The following is a 23143-nucleotide window of genomic DNA, read 5'->3' as shown; positions in this document are numbered from 1 at the left end:
TAAAATATTAAATTAATCAAAATTTATTTGTTGAATTTTGTGTGTTGTAATATATATATCTGCCATATATAATTTTTTTCTTTTCTTTTTTATTTTTTTTGCCAGCTCAGCCCACCCTGAGGGTGGGGCTGGTGTGGTTTGTGGTGCTAGGGATCTAACTGTGGTCCCCTGCACCTGACTAAGCTCGCCTAATCAGGCACTTTAGACTGCTGAGCTATTTTGCCAGCCCCCTGAAATATATTTTGGAAATATATTTTAAAAATATTCTTACTGTCAGCATGCAAAATAGTCTCTTGCATATGAGTCATTACAAAAATATCTACTATTGTTCCTTTCAAGTGCCTCATTATAATTTAGAATGGTTCTTCTTGTGTACTTAGTAGTTATTTCTTTATTTTACCACCTATTTTACTGACTATTGATTGCTTTCAGCCTAAATTTATGTTATTCTTTCCCAAATTTTTGCCATGATTTTTATTGGATTGAAAACTTTTATACTATATGTAGTTTACTACTTTCATAATTTTATATTGTTTTTTGTTTGAATAAATTGCTTACCATATAGCTTTCTCTGAGTTAACTTTTGGAAGTATGAATATTATTAGGCATGTGAAAGTCCTTTGAAAAATCTAAAACAATTTAGCATTTTAAGTAATACAGTAAAAATGTATTGATAGGTAACCTTGTTTCAATGTCTGATGTGCTCCAGCCACTATTTTGAATGCTTTATAAATATTACAATACAATAACCCAATGGGATTGCAGCATTTTTATCTCCATTATATAGATGATGAAAAAAGGGATAGATGGGTTATTTAGCCCCATACGATACAGCTTGCAGTGGGATTTAACTGATGTGGTTTTTATTCAGAACCATCACTCCTATAGTGGAGGAAATGTGTTACTTTTAATACAAAAGAGAAATATTCTGTTTGAGATACTAAATGGTTTGTGGCATTTGTACAAATCTGCAGGGATACCGTCATTGGTGTTTTGTGAAATAATCGCCTTAGGACATCAGAAAGCAGTAGTATACGTGGATTTTTTTTTCTTATGGAAGAGACATTAACCCTGCCCATATCTGATGATAATTCCGCATATCTCCTTAAAGAGAAGGAACTATTTATAACTATGTGACACGCAGGACTCTTCTATAAACTGCTATGTAAGCTTAATGGTTCTTTGCTGGTAAAAACTGAATCTGATAACAATTTCAGTCTTCATTGTCTGTATTTTTTCCTGTGTTCTTTCCCCTCATTTTTCTCTCCTTTCTTGTATACCTTTGTATACTAAATATTGAACATGCTCTTTGCTGAGCCAAATCTAAGTATCACTAACTGAAATACAGTAAACAAACAACATGAAGATGTGTGTAATTGCTCTTATACTATAAATCAGCAAAGTTTAACCTTTGCTGTACAAAAATGATTATTCCCGGGGGGCTGGGGAGATGGCTCAGTGGAATAGGCACTTCCCTGGCAAGTGCAAGGGCCTGAGTTCAATCCCTGGTTCCACCACAAAAAAAAAAAAAAAAAAAAAAAAAAAAGATTATTCCTTAAAGGTACTTTGTAGACACAATATAATGATTTTTTTCTTTTTTAATATAAAACTGAGACTTGTTATTTAATGTTTATGTTTCCCCTACATTCCAGTGTTGAAATTTAATTCCTGATGTGATGGTTTTAGAGGTAAGTACTCTTGGAGGTGATTAGTTCAAGGAGGTAAGATTAGTGCTCCTACAAAAGATGCTCTGGAAATTCCCTTCATACACTGCTGTGAGAATACTGTAGAAAGGCATCATTATTAAGCAGGGAGTGAACCTTTTTCAGGCATACACAGAATCTACTTGTGACTTACGTCGGACCTCCATGCTTTCATAACTGTTAGAAATTTCTGTTACTTTTAACTACACAGTGGTTATTAAGTTGTGTCTTTTTGCAGTAGTCTGAGTGGACTAAAAGACTATTGAATCAAATATAGACTATAAGGCAGCCTGATTTTCAGATATTTTTCTTAATAAACATGATAAAATACCAAGCCCTGGGGGAAATTCTGCCATTGTGAAGTTAGACCAAGTGGCAGCTGGGATCAGTTGCTACAGATCACAGAACAGGGACCATAGAAAGGTCCAAATGTAGGCTGGCTTATAATAAGCAGCAAATATATATGTGGATTTATCTGTGAGGAAATAAACAGGGATTAAAAGAACAAAAAAACCATAGACAGCCACAGAAAAGCTGGCCTTTGACAGAATGGCTCCACCAAATTGAGAAGAAATGTGAAAATGTTGAGAAAACAATAATAAGCCATAGAATTCAGACCCAGGATATCTAAAACAAATACAAAAAATTGTGGTAGAGAAATTAAAGCAAATAAAGGAGAAATAAAAACTAAGAAAATGGTGAAAATATGATGGGTCTGATGAATTCATGAAAGAATTTAAAAATCTCCAAAGGTCAGCTTTCTAATGGAACAGAAATAGAAATGAAAGCATAAATGTTTATCTCTCAGACAGGTTTTTGAATGCAAGGCATCTAGGCACATAGGTATTGCCACAAGTGTAGCAGAAAGCATTTGCAAAGACACGGAGTGTTCATAGGGGCTGGCAAGTTCTAGTGACAACAAGTAATCCAGTATTCATAGTTTAGAAGATGTGTTCAAGCATTTCAAACGATGTTCGAAACAGAACAGGATTATAATAGTAAGTGAGATACCACCAAGGAGACGACTATTTTTTTACGATCTTGGGGAAATATTTAAGCTTTTTATGTGACTCTATTTTCTTTTCTTTCCTTTCTTTTTTTTTTCTTTCTTATTTTTTCATTTATGTATTTGGTACAGGCTTTCAATTTTTTTTTGGGGGGGGGGCGGAACTGGGGATTGAACTCAGGCCCCTGTGCTTGCCAGGCAAGCGCTTATTCCACTGAGCCATCTCCCCAGCCCCCCAAGCTATCTCCCCGGCCTCCCCAGGCTCTCAATATACAGATCAGACTCATGGTGATCTCCTCTTTGCAGCTTTCCCAGTGCTGGAATTACAGGAGTGAACTACCATGTCTGAAATTGGTTGCTGGATCAGCAAGCCTCTGGGGCCATGGGGCTGGTGCGGCACTTAGGACAGGGGATTGAACCCTGTTCCCTGAGCTTATGCCAAAGCAGGCACTTAGTCTGCTGAGCTATCTTGCTGGCCCTGTGACCCCATTTTCATTTTAGAAAAGTCATCTTTTATTCTGATATTTTGGAGCAGAAGGGAATTTGAACTGATAAAAGCTACTTTATCATGAGCACATCTAAATTTTAAAGAGTTGATATGTATATTCTGGCACCAGGATACAAATAGCTAGTACTTTTCCTGGAGGGAAAAAGGAGAAACATATAAAACAAGTTTAGGGATCAAGACAGGAAACAATTTAGATTAATTAGCAAAGAAATTAGCAACATCTTGATAAGATGTTAGTAGGTAGTGTGCAGTCTCAGTGTATAGTTTATGGTGGGCTTCGGTTAATTCACAGAGGAACTTAAAGTGCCAGGCCCATCTGCCTGTCCTAGTGCACAGGCCTCTTGGTTTATTTTATCAGACGGGTTGGGTGTTTCTGAAAAAGTTTGTTAGAAGTTTGGGCCTTAAAAGAGTTGATTTAATAAGTTGGTAGAGGGCATAGAGATTATAGGTAACAAAGTGAGGAGATATTTGATAGAATTAAATGATTTATTGGGGGGAAAGGAATGACAAAGGGGAATGTGGCTTTATTAACTATGTTGACAAGGTGAAGGTAATGTTAATTACTATATAGATAATACAATATGAAGTGTACATCTTAAATAGAGAAAGAATTATTTCAATTTTTATGTGCAAGTAGAGAAATGGAATTGAAAATTAATTCTATGAGTTTCTAATTCAAAAGATAATTCTTGACAGGTAATAGAGCTGTGTATGTAGTCTGCATATCTGAAGCAGTATGGTATAAGAAGGAAGGCAATCCTTTGAAGAAATTTGGCATGTAGAAATTGAAAGAAAGCCTAATTTAGTAAATAGAGATTTAAAAGAACAAAACTTAAATTAGCCACTGGAAATTAAAAACTTTGGGGTGGGCATGGTGACACATGCCTACAATCCCAGCACCTGGAAGCTGAGACAGGGGGATCCTTATAAGTTCCAAGACCAGCGAGGACAGTCTGAATTACATGATATGATCCTGCCTCAAATAAAAGAATGAATACATAAATAATTAAAATGAAAGAATGAATAAAAACATGTTACCTAAATGTTTAAATGTCTTCCAGAAGAAGAGGAACCAACAATAAGGACTTAAAAATCAAAAGTAAAAAGAGAAAAAATCAGCAGTGTGATGTCATTGCAACTCAGGAAAATAATTGTGTTAAAGTACTGCATTCTTTGGCACTGCCTGACAAGCTTACAGGCCAACATTACAGACTACCTGTACTTGGTGATTTGATAGTCAGTTGATATTCAAATACCAGTTATAAACCAGGAAACTTCGTCCTAGATAGATAAAGAAAAAGTTGTGAGGGCCTGGGAGATAACTCAGTAGAATAGGTGTTTGTCTGGCAAGTGCAAGGTCCTGAGTTCAATCCCCAGTACTGCAAAACAAAACAAAACAAAACAAAACAAAACAACAAAAAAAAACCTTCCTAACTTAAAAAAAAGTTGTTAAACTTATCTTATATTGCAAAAATAGGTCAATAATTCCATCATAGTAGGAACATCATTTTTTTTTTTAAATCAAGATTTAGTAAGTAAATGGCTTTATTTAAAAAGCTTATCTCCTGTTAGGGATGGGACCATTCACAGAGGCTTGGCAGACATTGTTGTACTAGAGATAGTGCTGAGACCTGAATATTATAAGCTACGCAAAGGTCTGAAAGGTTAGTCAAAAGGTTTTCCTTTTTCAGACAGTGTAGAGCAAGATTGGAGAGAGGTTGATGTAAGAAAATGCAATAAATGAAGCATCGTGACCTGCCAGTAGATAGAGCATGCCTGAACCTGTGATTCTCCTGTTCTCAAAAATGGCTCTTATTGGCTCAGTCTGCAGGTGAATCAGGCTTTGGAGATGTAGAAAACCTTAGCCAAAGTTTGGCCCAGAAGGGTTTTATTCTGATAAACAATGGGGACTGAACAGTTCAGCGAATTGTTGGTAGATATGTCTGTGTGCCTCTAACAAGAGGGAAATTGTGAGTTTATGTGTCTGTCAGAAGAGGTAGAAGATTGCTACCTCTTTGCCTTTATCTTTGCCTTTTCCTAAAACAAAGAAGTGAGGAGATTTCTTAACTTCCAAGCCTTTTCAGGATTACAGGGGCCAGGTAAAATTCAACACTGTCAAGTCTGATGGATGAGCTACTGCACGGGATAATATTGCAGAAGGATATTGTTCTGAGATCAATGTCAGGAGAATCTTTTTTGGAGGAATGAACTTGATTTCCCAAAGAATAAGACAGAGACAATTGAGAGGGCAGTTTGGAAAAGCAGTGGCATGTGTTGGGTGCGCTGAGGTGTGATTGAGCTTCAGAGGGGGGTACTGGCAGAACAAAAGCTGCTGCACAGCATGAGAAAGGGGATAAGACTGCAATGAGGAAAGAAGTTAGTCATGAGAGACATTTTGTGCCAACTCAAGGTTTTGTAATTGATCTTCTGGTGCCATCAAATAAATATATCAAGCAAGCCTGCCGTGTGATCAGATTTGAATTTTGGAATGTTAACTCCAGCTATGGTTTCTAGGCAGTGAAAAAATGAGCAATTGATTCTAATATGTTTGGAAGCATAAATCTGAAGGAGCAATTTTTTTAACAATAGTTTGTAATATCTTGTACAGGAAATAGATAACGATGCATACAGGATGTAGAGGTGTATATTTTGAACATCACAGGGATAGTAATCTCCAGATTAGGTGATTTTATGTAATGTAAATGTCATATTTTAAATGTATTATTCTAATAAATAAATAAATGTATTCTACATTGAAAACAGAAGTAATAATGACCTTATTTCTAAACACTCAAGTGCTCAATGAGTTACAAAGAGTGTATGGTCTCAAATCTAAAGATTTGCAAGAAAGGAGCTCTTTCTTAAAGGTAGTATCTTTCCTGATGGAATGCATATGTTCAAATAAAAGCATCCAACATCTTAGTAAAGCTACAACATTTTAAACTACTGTAACTTACTTTGTAAATTCGACCTGTAATAGTTTTTGGTGATCCACAACTTACTTTTTTTGTATTTTAGGGGAAGGGTCTACAAGGGTCTTCAGGGTCTCACTACTAGATTGGACTCGTAGTGTTCTACCTGTTTACAGCCTCCCAAGAGCTGGGATTGCAGGCCCACACCACCAAGCCCAGTCTCAATTGCTGTCTCAGTGGGCCCCGGGGGCGGGACAGGCACAGCAGGCCTGGTGACCAAACCCCTGGCTCCTGCACCTGCTTGCAGATGCTTTAATCTGTTGAGATATTTGGCTGGCCCCACAACTTACTTTTAAATTTCACTGGATGCCATCCTTTGAGAGATCAGAATGACTCTAATCAAAATATTACATATGTGTTGTCAGATCTGTGTAAAAATCTTGAATGCACACTATTATTAAGAAACTGCATTTTGTATAGGGAAATGTAATTGATGCTAATAATTCTTAATATTTTACTTTTAATAAAAATACTCTGAAATATATTATTTAATTACTATGACTATGATACATATATATATATTTTATTAATTTTTATATAATTGCATTACCAAGATTATAATATGTTTTATAAATATTGTCATGAAAGACAAGTTACTGAATATATTTTGCTTATACAGGGAAAAACCTATGAGGATGAAATTAATAACATTAAATATATTATTTCAAGAATTAATGTAATTCTGGCTCATAACTCACCAGTTTTGATTATTCAAAGATGGATACGTGGTTTCTTAGTTAGAAAACATTTCAGGTAAGCTTTATTTGTTTGCTAATTCAATAAGGAAGCAATAAGAAAATCAGTGATAAAAAGCCAGTTCTCTGATAACTTGTATTTTCTTTTTGTATTCTGCATCCTCAAAATGATATTTGACAAGCTTTTTATGCTAGTTCTAAGGAAAATATTAAAGAAAAAATATATATGTATATGTAATACTTAGCACAATCAAAATTTGGAGCTGTATTTTTTATTTTAAAATTGACTCTAAAATAACAAGCCTTTACCAATCATTATTTGAATAAGTCTGATATTTAACAGAATAAAATTTAAATCTATAAATCAATAACTCATTTTCTCAGTAATTGGACATAATAGAAATTAAAGCCATGAATTAGATAATGAGATACCATGGAAATATAAACCATGAAAAAATTGTACACAAGGAGTTTATACCTTGTTTGGATCTGAAAACAGTTGTGCTAAAATATATCTATCACACCCATCTCTGTTATCTCTTAGCAAGCTGTCCTTCCTTCTGGTTTTTCTTGCATTCCTTTGCTGTAGTTGTTCTTTGCAAATGAAGGAAACTATGTTTTGGTCTTTCAATATTCTTGGGAGATAAGGATGTTTGTCAATCAATATATGTGTAATTATTCATGCCAAGTATCAATCATATGGAAAAATAAATGAACATTTTTATAGTTTATTTTGAGTTGATAATAATAAAGTTCAAGGGCCAGGGAGATAGCACTGTAGAATAAGTGCTTGCCTGGCAAGCACAAGGTCCTGAGTTCAATCCCTAGTACCACAAGAAAAGAAAGCAAGAAAGAAAGAAGAAAAGAAAGAAAGAAAGAAAGAAAGAAAGAAAGAAAGAAAGAAAGAAAGAAAGAAAGAAAGAAAGTTCAAGAGATAGAAATGACATTTGGCTCTGAAATATATGTAGGCTTAAAATAAGTATAGAGCTGGCTGTGTGGAATTTCATCATACTCCCAGTCTTTGGGGGCAGGAAGATTGTGATAGCGGGAGGCAAGCCTGGGCCACGCAGGCCTTCAAGCTTAGCCTGAATTACCTAGCAAAACTCTGTCTTAAATTAATGGTAATATTAATAATAAAACATAGAGTAAGGTAGACATTTCCTGAGAAAGGAAAGTTAGGGGATTTCACTGAATTGAGATTCAACATTCTGTGGTAAAGAAGAGTCCCCTTGTACTCGTCTACATGTAGTAGGTGGTTAGTGGAGCACGTGGATCCCAATTTGCTTAGGACAAACATCTACACTACAAACTTGTCTCACTTACTGTGCTGTGTTGCTGTAGCTGTGTAGTTGTCTGTGTACTGAGACGCACTGTGAAGTCTGTAGGTAGAGGCCACACCCCTTGTTTGCTTTCTGCATCTTGAGCGCATCACAGAGTGATTGACTGACGCTGAGTGCTCAAAACATTTTTGCTGAATTGATACATAGAGCAATAAATTAAAAGAATGTGGGAGCTGAAATCAGAAAAGCATTTCTAGATCTTCTGTGGGAAAGTGAAAGCTAAATGCAGGAAATACTACTTTTTTTCCCTATCTTTAGGATAGGAAAAGCTATCATAAAGTGTTCTTGTAGATTGCTATACCTAGGGGATCCAAGTGATTGGTCTTCTTATGTCTATTTCTAACCATGAGAATTATCTTCCCACTATGAAATGTTTTTTTTACTTTTCTTGAAAGTTTTGCTTAAGCTGCTTTGAAATACCATATATTACATTGAAACATAACACACATCCTAAATTTAGAGACTTTTTGTTCTACATATTTAACATATATAATTTCAATGTTTTGTTGAGCAATTGCTTGATTTTTTTTTATCAGAGCTATCATTCCCTTGCATAATTTTATCATATTTTAATTTAAAACATTTAGTTTTCTATTTTTCTAGAGAATTTTTTAGTTTGCTAGAACATGTTTGTCATTAGGCCACTTCAAGTTAAATCTATCTATAGAGTTTTAAACACAGATTCTTTTTCCATGGTGGTTTCAATATTTGTCTAGTTATAGGTTTTATGAGTCTTACATACTTTTCTTGCTGTCTTTTAATTCATTCTAAAATAATAGGTTATAGTTTCCTTTCATTAGGTAAGCTACACTCTCTGACTTGTGTTGTTTAGAACCCTGGCATTTTTTCTTCATTTTCCTGTTTTCTCTTGCTTTATGAGACTCAATTGGGATTCTATTCTAAGGTTTGGGCCCGGATCTGGAGGTTCACAGTCACAGAATAGTCGGGTTCCTTACTAGACAATGCTTGTGTTCAAGCACTGCTGAAATATGAAAAACCTCTGCGGAGTTCAGTTTGTCTTCTTAAATTGACTCTCCAATTTCCTAGGGAGTACTTTTTGTAGTGTTTCTATTTGTCACAGGCTTCAGATGAAAGATCTTTTTTCTGCAACATGATTGCTAACAGGACTGTGGTCTTACAGGTGACAGTAATATTACCCATTTATTCAAATTTTGTATATCTAGAAGGAACCTTCCCATAAAAAATATCAAATAGGTGCAATATGAGAAAAATACTTATGGAACAGATATTTAGATATCAAGAGACATAAGTTAGGGTAATGCAGGTAGTTATTTCAAATAGTTGAATATTTCTTATAAATAAATCTGGCTTGGTGAACAGAAATTTCAGAAATGCAGATTTTTTTTCTTATATTCTGAAGAAAATTTCCAAGTGTGGATTGGCTGCATCATGTGGTTGTAAATTTATTTTGACAGTATCAAAGTAGGAGCCATCTCAATGCTAGTGTTTTTGTAATCAAAGTTTTGTGGAGCTCAGAGTTTATTACTTATAAAGTTTAATACATTTGCATGCTTTTTCAAACAAATGAACTTGTACTAAATGTAATAAAACTAGGTTTTGGAAGGGGTCAGAGTTTATTTCTTATGAACTTTATGATATTTTACTCTTATTTACAAGTAAACATGCTTCATCATTTATTAATATAACAGAGCAAAACAGGAAAATAATATAGGATTATTTTCAGAACAGAAACATGAGAAAGAGGATCATAGTCATCATATTATAATGTAGTTTTTTGAATGCTTTAGCCAATTATTATTTTTTTTTGTAAGAATCAAACTCAGGACCTTGTGCTTGCCAGGCTGATAAATATTTATTTATAAAAGAAACTAAGTATATGTTTATTCATTTATTTAATTTAGTTCTATATAACAGATAGTTCTAAACATGTGACTTAAACTATGCAAAAGTTTTTTTTCTTTTAAATAACAGATCTTTTCTGTAGTCCAAGAATTCTCAGTGATTGCACAAAATCAGGAATTCAAGCTTCTTTTAAGGTTTTGTTTTCTGTGTATTCTTCTGTGTTCTATCCTCACAGCTGTGTGTGGTCCAGTGTGGCCAGCAAAGTTTCCGTCATTATATCTGAGTGAATTCTGGGAGACTTGGGCCATGCAGTACAGCAGGAAGCGTTTATCTTCCCACCTAAATGTCAACTTTAATCAGTCTCCTTAGGAATACTGCATTTCTCCTTTCCTTCACTTTCTTTGCCAGAATTTCCTGATAAGAGCACATTGGAAAGAAGAAATACTAAGAAATAGAATCTTTTGTTTGGCCAGATGGTTATCTGCATGAGATTCTGCTTTTGTTATTAAGGCCCAAAGGGGAATTGGGTTTGACAGTATCTACCAGTTTCTGCCATACAGTATTTGAAAGCAGGAGAAAAAATCATTTTGTTGCTTTAGCACTTCTACATGTATTAGGAATAAAGGAGAATCCTGGAGTTGAAAAATTAAGAATTAGTTACATGGAGGGGCCGGGGAGATGGCTCAGTGGAATAAGCGCTTCCCTCTCAAGTGCAAGGACCTGAGTTCAATCCCCAGTTCTTAAAAAAAAATTAAGAATTAGTTACATGGAGATGAAAAAAGAATTCTGGTTTTATATCCAAGTATAATCATTAAGAAGGTAATATAGGTTAGTGAAACAAAAGGATGAAATAGAATTTACTATATATAGTTAACATGGTAAGACTATGTAAAAGTCAATAAAGCCAAAAGTAGGTTCTTTTCAAAGGATAACAAATTGATAAAGATTTAGCAAGCCTAATAAAGCAAAGAGAGAAGGAAAAATACAAATTATTAAAGTAAATAATGAAAAAAGAATATCTGCAGAGGTGTGGATTTTAGAGATAATATAATGAATGACTTTCTAACAAGTAATTTACCAATTTTTATGTGAAATGGGCAAATTCCTTTAAGAAACACACTTTTCAGATTAACTGGAGAAGAAATCAAAATGTTGAATAGTCCTCCATACGTTAGAGCAATTTAATCCATAATTGAAATCATACCAGAAAGAGACATTAGCTGTAACTGGCTTTACTGATTCATTATTATAACATACTTGAAAACCAGATGCAGTTATTTATATGAAACATAATACATTATAAGCAATATGTTTATTTTAGAAATAGATTAGCTTGATATTAGTAAATCAATCATGTTACAGAATAATAAGTGAGGAAAAACACCACAGCCATTTTTCATTTTGCTCAATATCATGTTAATTGACACTTGTGAAATTATGAAACTTCTATGTTTTGGCTTTGAATTGGTCCAGCGAATCTGATATTTTTGTATCATTTGCTCTTATTGGATGTGGAATAGGTAGAATTCTAAGGTGACCTATATGGCCTTTGCTGCAAAATCATATCACTCTCGTAATTATTATATTTTAAAGAAGATGATCTTTTGCAGATGTGATTAATGTTACATATTAATAAAATGATTTTAGAAGAGATTATATTGGCAGATAATGTAAGCTAATCACACAGGGACTTACAAAACAGTTTTACCTGGCTCTTGGTGAAACAGAAGATCAGAAAAAACACCTATTATTTTACCAACTGTGGCTGCCCCAGTGAGGACAAGATCATCTTGAGTGTGTGACCGTTGAGCTGGGAATATCTCCTGACAGAGTCAACATAAAGATGGGCACTTGATCCAAATCACTGGATTCTATGAAGAAGCTGAATAAACTTAGAAGGAAATATTTTTCCATCGTAGAGCCCAGCCCAGCTACTAAATTTGTAGAATTTGTTACTCAGCAATAAAAAATAGTACATTCCAGAATTGTCCAATGAAGGATACATTTCTAAGTATACATAAGCTTGCACCATTCATTGTGTGCTTTGCAATGTAAAAACTACATGTGTTTCATCATCTTAATGTTTGCAACAGAAATTGGTTGACAAAATGCATCATCTGTTTGAGACTAAAATAAAGGTTAGTAAATTAGGATTAAAAGAACATTTCTTAAATTTAATAAGTATTACCTATCTTTTAACATGTTTATTAGCACTTAAAATGAAATATTGACATTATTCTCCTTGACATATGGAACCAAAAAGAATGTCAACTGTTAAGACTATTCTTTAAAATGGACACAAATCAGCACAACTAAGTAAGGAGAAGGAAAATAAAACTAACTGGCTAGAAAGGAAAAAAATAGTAATCGCTTATTGGTGTCTTCACTGTGACTGTGCAAGCTGGTAAAATCAGTGTTGATGAAATGACTATCAACAATTACCAACTGGAAAGTGAAACTAAAAGTTACCATTTGTCAAATTACAAAAGACACGGTTAGTTTAATCTTTGAGAGGCAGACACACATGATTAGATGTACAAAACCCATATTGCAGCAGTCCCTTTGAGAAGCAAAAGGGAACTGACAGAAAAGGACAGGGAGCTCTTTAGGCTCTCCTTGGAATCGGATACTTGAGAGAGAAAATGCTAGGTTGGGAAGGACCCCAGATGGAAACGCAACTTGAGGAAATCTTGATGTGGCCGATTGGGCATTCCTGCACACAACTGTAAGATGGGAGAATCTTGCATCACGCAGAAGTGGATAGTTGATCAAAGACAATGAATAAATGAAAACACAAAACTTTTCTTATCTTAAGCATACTGTTAGAATTTTCTATTTGTACAATGAGAAACAGTAATCTTAAAAGATAAAATGTACCAAGTACCAAATGTACCAAATTAATGAATGTACCAATGTGCCAAATTAATAAAGTTTTACTAATTGTAAGCAATTCCTATAAAGACTCCTACTTATTTACTTTTAAATTTGTTAGCAAGTACGTAATATAAAACAGGGCATAATTACATACTCCTCTGAGAATTTCTTGGTGTTACTTAAAGTAGGCAGAGGATTAGAATCAGCAGACAAATATTCAAGTCCTGGCTTGCATGATATGTTAGATCTTTTGTGCACTCTATCTCATTTGATCTGATAAGCAACCTTGTAAATAATTTCCTGAAGTTACAATGCTTATAACTTATGTAACCAGAATTTAGGGCCACACAGATTTTATATTGTGGCCAAATAAAACTTTTTTTTTTCACATTCTGCTACCATTTTCTAGAACCTGGGAAAAATAACACTATTTTATGAAATTTTTATGTCAAAGTTATAAAATTACACAACCATATGTGTTCTCAAATGCATCATATAAAGTGGGTTGCACAATTAAAAATTTTTATTAATTAATTCTACAGGTATTTACTTAATACATATTGTAGGCTGGAAATTTTCTAGGTCCTGAACATATAACAGTGAACGAATATTTCAAAGTCACTGCTCTTACAAAGTTTACATTCAGTGAGATGATTAATTTCATATATATATATGCATATATAAAAGCATATAGTGTATGATTATTTTATATTATAAAATGATTTTTATTTTTAACACTGACATATACTTGCTGTGTCTAAAAATTTAAATTTACTATTCATTAGTTCATTCAATCTTCATAGGACCTTTATGAGATATTATAATTACTTTGCAGAATATAATTAAGGAAAATTGAGGATTCATGAATAAATATAAGTTTGAAAAATCGGGTTTGGGGATATAGTTCAGTGGTACAACGCTTGTTTAGCATCTATAATGCCCTGGGTTCAGTCCCCAGAACCAAAACTTATTTTAATGAAAAAAGAAAGAAGAAAAAGTACTTCATTTAAATATTTAATACAAATATAATTGAGAAAATTCTAATTTATTCTATTTTGGTAACAGAATATCTCAGAATTCTTTTAAAATTGATGCAGCAGTTCTAGTAAGTAACATCGTACTCAGTAATATAATATGCTTCTGGTCATTTTTAAATTTAGTGTTGATGAATATTTCAAAAATAGTTGTTTTCACTGAATGACTGAAGCGCTTTTCTTATCTACCTTACATAAATTTTGCAAGATTAGATTATGCACTACGGCTGTAGTGTGTATCCTCCTAAAGGCTTGCACTGAGAGGCGGAGCCTCAAAGGAGCTATAGAGGTTACTAGAGCTCCAATCCTGTGTCTGGATTAATGTTATTTATAAAAGAATGATGTGAATTTCACTTTTTGATTTTCCTTGTCATATGATGCCCTTTACCATGTTATGATGTAGCAAGAAGGCTTTCACCAGATGCAGCCTCTCACGTGTTTCTTTCCAACTTCTACAATTGTCAAAAATATACCTTTTTTTAAGAAGTTGTATAACTGGGGGTATTCTATTATAGTTATGTAAAATGGAATAAGATGAAGAAATGTCTAAATTTCTTTCTTGCAAACAGAAAAAGCTAACTTTAAGTTCAGAGAATGAGTAAATTGTTGAAGATTGACCTAGGAATCTCACAAAATCCAGTGTGCCATACTAATCGGACTTGGAAACTGAGCCAGGACTCACCAGAGAAGCTGTATGCTTTTTTTTTTTTTTTTTTTTCTGTCTGTTACTATTGGCTACTCCTCTCTATGTCCTTCTGCTGAAGCTGCAGCAAATACTCTTCTGTTGTCTTTGTGCTTTTCATTTATTCTCTAATGAGCAAAAATCCAAGGAGATGGCATTGAGTTGACTGAAGTTCGCGTGAAAAATGCCTTACATTTAGAAAAGCACAGAAAGGAATCTCTCCTCCTTTAAATCATGGGTACACTGGAGATTACTGCATATTAATTCAGATAGCCAAAATGGAAACATCTATTACTACAATGCTGTTAGGTTTATCATTAGTGCTTCACTAGCTTGTAAGGTGAGATGGTTTATTAGGTAACACTGAACTTGTGTGACTGAGGGAACGATTGCTGAAGTGGTGCTTCTGAATTGCTATGTGCACTTACAACAATTAAGTTAATTCCTACCTTCAAAATGTATGTTGAAAATAATTGTAGCATAATTTCTGAAATTTAATATCAGCAGTTTAAGCATAATAAATTTAGAGCAACTTTGCAATTAAAAGTTTTCTAAGTTAAATATGATAGACATGGACAAAGGTTCTACATTCTTTTAGCTTTACATGTTAGGGATTTTTAATCATAATCTGTAACTACAAGGTATTGATTTCAAGATAGTATTCTCCACAATTTGTAATTTTAACATAGTTAATATTATCTTGGAACACAGAATGTACTTTTTATATTTATCAACCAAAAGTCCTTTTTGTTTCATTGTTACCAAAGGATCAATAGAGTTTCATGATAGAATGTACAATTTTGAATAATTTAAATATCATCAATTATATAGATTGCATATAGTTTAGAATTCATCTTTCCAAGCTAAATAATGAGTCTATATGAGTCATTACAATTACATTGAATTATTCCTTCGTATCTTTCAAATGTATCCCAAATAAATTTATTTTTATTCTTTATTTTTGTTTTTTGTACTGAGGATTGAACTCAGGACCTTTCCTTGCCAAGCAGGCATTGTGTACCCCAAGTAGATTTAATGGTACTAACAAGATGTTTTGATTCCAATGAATCTTAAAAATTAAAGGTAGACATATATTATACATTTAAGAAACTAATTCTATATTTTAAAGAGGTACTAGACGTTGAATATTTGTATGTTTGATTTCTATCAAAATAAATGTTTGTTCCTGTAAATATACACATAAGCTAGCTTTGTCACTCTCTTCTTGCCCTCATTAGACTCAGTGGTAGACTAATGGCATAGAAAGGTGGGTGGACTCGCTCCAGCATCCTCCAGATATTCCGGCACGTGGGGTGTGAGCAGTTCACCTATCAGCAGGTGTGAGGCACTGCATCCCCGATGCCTGGCCTTGGTGCACGCCCTAATGGGGCAGGCTGTCACAGCGGAATCAGCTTTGTCTGCTGATGCTATCTCTATAAGGACAGTTCTACTCTTAAACATCAGTGATTATCTCAGAAACATACATCTTTGAAAACTATGTAGTTGAACTCAAATTTCCTATAATGAGTGCTGGCCAGAGAGCCTTATTACTTTGATTAGTTGTATTATAATTTTCTGAAGAAAGTATTTTATCTCTTTATCTTATTTCTTGAGCTGTAGTTGTGGAGATATGGACTTGCTAGCTTAGTCAATCCTGGTAAGGAAGTTGCCTGGTCTTTTTTGAGAAGTATCTTCTCTGGAAAGACGTGGAAACAGATTTTTATTTCTAACTTTCTGGGCCCCTGATACCTGAGGCCTTGGTGATTTTGAGATTTCCTCCTGGAATCTTTTATGTTATCGATACAAAGCACTAGGTTTCTTTCCATTGGCTACTATCACCATACTGCCCTTGAACAGCACTTTTAAATACACACTCTTTCAGGTAAAACTCCTTGTTTTTTCTTTTCAAATTATTCTGCCTTGATCTATCTTGTTCCTAATTTTCAAATTATGAGAATAATCAATCAATAGTACCCCTGCTGATCCCTGAATGCCATGCTGCCTTGCAGCTTCCTTTCCCAGGTGAACCAGTGTGACACCTTTTAGCCCAACCTCCAGGAAAGTCTCAGGGCCTAGATAAAAGGCACTGGCTTTTAGTGCCATGATGAAAATAGAGTTGCTGCTAGAGCAATCGCCTCCTTTTCATCTGGCACCCTGTCAGCATCAGCTTTACTCTCCACGTTCCTGCCCATCAGCATTCCAGGCTTCAGATTTCTCACAAGAATCACCCTTAAGCTTTAATTACAGTAACGTAGGCTTCTCTAGCCTGCTGCATGAAACTTTACCAAATTCCTGTTGCTAACCATTTTCAAAAGATCTTTGACGTAACTTTATACAGTGACCCCTAATTCTTAGAAACGATTTTCTGTGTAAACTTTCTCTATCAACTTACAAAGAGTCACGGTTGACTGTGGCTTGCAGTTTGGGAAATTCTAATGATTGGTTGGATTCCTTGCTTTTCAAGCTTTGGCAGGAGTCTAATACATTATGCAGAGAAAATGTGGCAGGGAAAACCTTTCTCCTCCATTCTGGATGCAAGGCAGCGAAAGGAAGTGCTGAGTGTTCCACAGTTGCTGTTAAGCATGGTCCTCCAATGACTAGGAGCCTCCCTCCCTCTATAACTTAACCTATTAAAGTTTCCACAACCTCTGATTCTCACCATACTGGGTACTGTGTATTTAACAACAGGGACTTTTGAAGACATTTAAGGTCCAAATTTAAATTTTATCTCTGAATCCCATGACAATAGTATTTTTATATAGTCAGTATTCCTATCAAGAAGTATTACCAATTATTATAGAGAGGAAAAACCATTCTGAGTATTTAAGTCCAGAAAAATCTCATCAAATATCACTTGCCAACTTATTGAGGTAAAAATTATAACAAGAAGTCTGTAAGCAGCAAGTTTAATTACTAAAAGTGTATAGATCTGTCAAAGCACCTGTTTAAAAATATAGCTGTAGAAGTTGAAGAGAATGGTATTTATAGGTACATTATGGGTAATTTGCTAAGCAGTTCAGTAGCAGTGGATGTGGTAGGAAAAAGAACCACACAGTGGGCGTTTACTAATTGGTAGGATCACTTGGATAATTGCTGTCATCATTTTTTTCTGTCCTTCTCTCTTTCCACCCTTTACTCTCTCCCTCCCTCTCTCCCCTCTGCCCTCTCTTCCTTCCTCCCTTCTCTCATTTTCTTCAAAAGCCTGGTCACATCTGTTTTTCCCAAGGCAATCATAGTACCATAATTAACAGGGTGAGAATTTTGCATATAATATTTTACAATGCATGCAAAGTAGCTAATTATATGGAATCTGTAGAATCAGTTTAATGGACATTCTATTGAATTTTGCTATAATGATTGTCTAACTAAAAGGGAGAGTTACAAAGAAGAGTAAGCTAAAATTTAAATGATTTTCCCCCATTACACTGAATATATGGTCTACTAAATTTATGTGATTTTCTTTCTTTCCTTCCTTCCTTCCTTCCTTCCTTCCTTCCTTCCTTCCTTCCTTCCTTCTTTTTTTCTTTCTTTTTGTGTGTGTATCAAACTCAGGGCCTGGTGCTTGACAGGCAGATGCTGGGCTGCTGAGCTATGTTCCTAGCTCCCATATATGTGATATTTATGTAGATGATTATAATGGTTTGTTTCCTATGTTCGGGGTGTTGTTAACTGAAAACAAAAGCAATTGTTAATGAAATAGAAAGACATAAACATCATAACATTTCAAAAATGCTTAAGATATTTTTAACAAATAACAGATACAATAAAATTATTTAGGCTTACTAAACTTGAAAAGAAGGTAATTGAAGAATAAAATTGAAGATCAGAAAAAGAAGATTGTTTTTCATATTCCAACTGTTTTTCATTTGAGTTAAGAGAATAAAAATAGACTAATGTTGATTTCTCCCTAAACTTTGACAATATCTACGGAATGGTAGTGAAGAAAGGGAAAGTACTGAAGCAAGCTAAGGAAATTTTTTATTTAAAATTAGGAGAAATAATGATTAAGAAAAAGTTTTTCACCACACTTCTTAGACATTGACTGTAATACCTAAGTGTAGTGACACCTGTGTGTGGTGTGTAAGGTCAGGCCAGTTAGCCCTGCTAAGAGTGAGAGTAATGCCAAACACATAACCAAAACTCCAGAGGCAGTTTTGGCATCATCAGTACATTCTACATTAGATCATTTACTTATTTATTTATTTATTTCTGTATTTAGGTCAGGGTCTACAGGCTCTCACTGTACAGATGGGACTTGTAGTGATTCTCCTGTTTTCAGCCTCCCAAGCGCTGGGATCACAGGCATGCGCCACCATGCCCAGTCTCAGTCGCCATCTCAGTGCACCCCTGGGGTTGGGGTTGGCACCGAACGTGGTGCTGGGGTTCGAACCTGGCTGCTGTGCTCTGCCGAAGCAGGTGCTTTAGTCCACTAAGTTATCAGGCCAGCTCTCTCATTTATTCTTTTAAGGTTCTTGTAAGATTATTTCTTTTTTTTCCTTTTTATTTTTTAAAAATTTTTTAAAGATTATTCCTTGACATTACTAGTACACTGGCTGCTAGGATACCAACATATTTCCCAGGAAGGATGCCCACTGTTGAGCAACAGAAATACAGTAGAGCTACCATCCTGCAGGCTAAAATGCCTTGGTCTTACAAAATGAACTGAGAAATGTTTCTGAAAGACAATATGAAGAGTTAATTTTTTTTCTTGCTTATTTACATATTTGATAAAACTCATCTGTATAGTGAAACTATCTTGGCTGTATCTTTCCTTTATAGGAATGCTTTCAGTTACAAATTCCATTTCTTCTCCTATTGAAGATCTATTAAATTTTCTATATCTTTTCAAGTTTTAGTAATTTTATCTTTTGAGAAGCTTTAAACAAATATTTAATTTCCAAGCAAGTTAGATTTTACTAATTTTTCTTCACATTTTTAATTTTTCCATGGTCACATGACATAATTACTTGACATTATTTTTTTAGATCTTTTAAAAATTTGAGACTTATTTTATAACATTGCTTAATCATATATTTTGAGAGAATTGTCTCACATTGTTGAGAAGAAATTATATTCAGTTGTTGGGTGGAATATTCTATTAAAATCAGTTAAGTGACTGGAGGGATAGCTCAGTAGAATATCTCAGGACCTTGGCAAGCGCAAGGTCTGGAGTTCAATCCCTAGTACTGCAAAACAAACAAAACTAAGCAAATTTTGTGGGTAGAAGTTTTATATTCTCCAGTATGTTTATTTACTCTGGAATCATTGTACTTACTACTCACAGTGTGATAAAGAAGTCTATAACTCCTATTGTGGAATTGCCTCTTTCTCGATTCATTTGCATCAGGTTTTACATCATATATTTTGATGTAGTATTGTTAGGTGCACACATGATTAGCTTGTTATGTGTAATAAGTGGATTGACCCATTCATCCGTATAAAATTTTCCTCAATTTCTGCTACCATTTTTAATTTTAAGTTTGCATTTTTTCTTTCTCATATTAGTTTAGCCACTCTAGCTTTCTTGTAGTTACTCCTGTCTGAAGATTCCTGTGGAAGTATTTTTATGACCTCCCAGCTTCCATAGTGTGAGTGCTCATCCCATAAATATTTCCGTGTAGTACATGGATGTAGATCAACAGCATCAACAATAGTTCCGTTTAACTTGGGAGAGATTTCACTAATGTATGTTAGAGAAGTAATTTCCAGAGAAGTAAGTTTCATGAAGCTCAGTGCTTATGTGAGGAAGGCAAGCTTGTGTACATATAAGCAAGGGAGGCCAACTGAGTGTATGGATGGGTAGCTGGGACGTGTTCTGTGAGAAGATAACAAACGCTGTTGATAGACTTTTTAAAGTAAAACTCATGCATGTATATATCAGGTGCATGTATGTATGTATTTTACAAAGGATTTTCTGATAGGTGTGCCTCTATTTTCTGTATTACTAAACATTATTTCACAAGATAATTTTCAATATCTGCCTGCATTCTTTTGAATAGGTTCATTCTGTTTAGGTAAGCTTTTGCTTCTCTTTGAATGTTAAAACTATTTCTGATTTCTCTAAAATTTAAAAACATTGGGAAAACCCTTAAATATATATGTTTGTGCATGCATGTTAGTACATCTTAGCATCCCTTTCTAGAATTTAATTTCTCAGGTCAGTAGGTATGCAAATTACTTTTCTTATTATTGTATTGCTAATGCTGGCTGTTGTACTGTGCAACATTAATATTATGAGTACAATATACGCTTTCCACTATTTATTCTAATAGTAATATTGCTGTAAATACATTAATAAGAACTTATTAAGATGTTTTGACTTTTTATACCTTTTAGCTTAGACTCTTATTAAGTTTGTAATGGATTGGGACACACTGATATATGAGTTTGAAAGTAGCATTTAGAGGCTACATAGAAAATTAATATTTCTAATTGTACTAAAATATATGCATTTTATATCTACCTTTTTGTCACTTTCAATGACTGTCAAAGTTACTAGGAAACTGCAATCTTTTTTGTTACTTCTCAGTTAAATTCTATTTAAAATCTTTTGAGTTACAAATGTTCTAAAGATGATAATTTTTATTATATTGTATGTAATAATTATTTTCAATAATTTGATTTGCTTTTATTTTACAATAAAAGAACTAAAAGCTGGCATTTCTCAGTAACTGACAATTTTCTTTATGGAAAATAGAGCTAAAGACCACTAAGTATACAGCAAGGCAGTCATATTTTCAAGTCAGTAACTATCTGAATTACAGGTCCTTTTTGCTTTCTGTGCTTTTGCACTTTATAATATATTACCATAATGTACATTATGTATTCTCATAAAACTGTAGTAATTTAAATTTGTATCAATATTCAAATTAAATCTCTTTGCATATCATATTTTGTAAATTTTTGCAAATGTTAAATGCACCTGTGTTATTACTGAAAAATTGCTGTGATCCACACTTCATTTGATTTAATGTTCTCTTCCCTATATTTTTCTATTAAATTTAGATAATTAACTTCAAGCTTTCAGGACTCAAACTTTTAAAAATAATGTAATATTTTTGTTACTAATAATATACTAAATTTTCAACTGATTAATCTAAAATTTTGCTGTTATTTAACTCCAAAAAGAGAAATTTCTTTTTTCTGTTGTTTTATTTTATTTTATTTTTCTAAATTTGCTGAAGTTGCTACCTGTCCCTCTCACATCTTGGGTGGGAGTCTTATTTGTACTGCTGAATTTCCTTAACATGGATTAATTCCTGCTGTGAAACAAACTCTCTTGGAGAATTCATCTGGTTTATTGTTTTAAGGGGTATTCTTTGTCATTCATCAGATTCCTTTTGCTTTAAAATAGGTCACAACTTATATTTTAGGTTTATTTTAGTTCAATGATGTCTGGATTTATTTTACCTTGATTTTGCTTTGCATTACACATTTTAGATTTTTAAGACTTGTTCTTTCTTGTCCAAAGAACTTTTATTTTTATGTTTTAGCATTTTTAGAACATTTTAATATATGTTCCTTGGTTTGTTGGCTGGTTTTGGTAGGGTCACAGATTCCTTTCAAATCTAATTAGCCTATGGGCAATTGGAGCATTCCCTGTATCCTGTAGTCTGTAACATTAGATTACCGCATGCGAGCAAGTGGTTTCCAAGCCAGAGGGTTCCTGAGCAGTAAGACACAGGTAACAGACAAGCCAGCGTGCCACCAGTATGTGAGGGATGAGGAGTTCTTTTGTTCTGGTTTCTTTTATTTACCATCCATCCTGTTCTAGGGTGTTTGACCCCCTACTCCTGTGTACTGATGAGTTACTCTGCCCTATTTTTAATTTTGAGTTGCACATGGGTTTTTCCATCATTCCCAACAGGTACTTGCATTCATGAGCTGTAGTATATGTGGATGATGAGTTAAGCATAAGATAATGAGGTTAGATCAGCTGAAGGACACCCAGGTCAGTCAGTGCACGTACCTCATCGGGAGGAATGTCCCTAGTTAGGCTTTGTGGTTCGTTTGTGATGACCTCTCCACTTAGGGTCCCCTTTGAGTTGGTTGAGGCCCTCTCACGCTTTGGCCAACTTAGCATCAGATAAAAGCAGTGGACATAGGTCAGCTGCCCTTGGCCACCTATAGAAGGAAAAGCAGGTCAGATGGGCTCTACCATTCATTTCTGATTGCCTGCCTGCAAAGGGAGAAAGGGTATGTACCCTTCCAGACCATGCTCCTAATGGGTCATCTCCTTTGACCAGACTTCACCTCAGACAACACAGTTAGCTATAAACTCATCAGTGGACCAACCCACTGTTGAGCATCACACCCATCACATCCCAGAAGCCCACCTGTGAGTGCATCAGGCTTTGAGGACCATGCAGATAAAACCCGTAACACATGCATGCTCATGCGTTTATTGTGTGACCTTACTTTCATATGTTCCCTCTCCTATGGGATGTTGTCACTTAACACATATGATGAATGTATTCCAGCCCATGCTCAGCAGGGCCAGGTAAA

At 34.4% G+C, this 23143-nt stretch overlaps 1 protein-coding gene across 1 annotated transcript in view; it reads left to right on the top strand.

Moving 5' to 3' along the window:
• Nucleotides 1–23143, top strand: part of Lrriq3 (leucine rich repeats and IQ motif containing 3) — a 148280-nt gene that overhangs the window by 23659 nt on the left and 101478 nt on the right. Inside the window, exon 4 of the mRNA XM_004634031.2 lies at nucleotides 6809–6942. Within this exon, the coding sequence (XP_004634088.1) occupies nucleotides 6809–6942 (134 nt within the window). The remainder of the gene's footprint in view (nucleotides 1–6808; nucleotides 6943–23143) is intronic.

Source organism: Octodon degus, unplaced genomic scaffold (assembly GCF_000260255.1).
Source record: "Octodon degus isolate 3935 unplaced genomic scaffold, OctDeg1.0 scaffold00057, whole genome shotgun sequence".
NCBI lineage: Eukaryota > Metazoa > Chordata > Mammalia > Rodentia > Octodontidae > Octodon > Octodon degus.
Note: the sequence above shows the minus strand (reverse complement) of the source record. Positions and strands in the feature narration are given on the sequence as shown.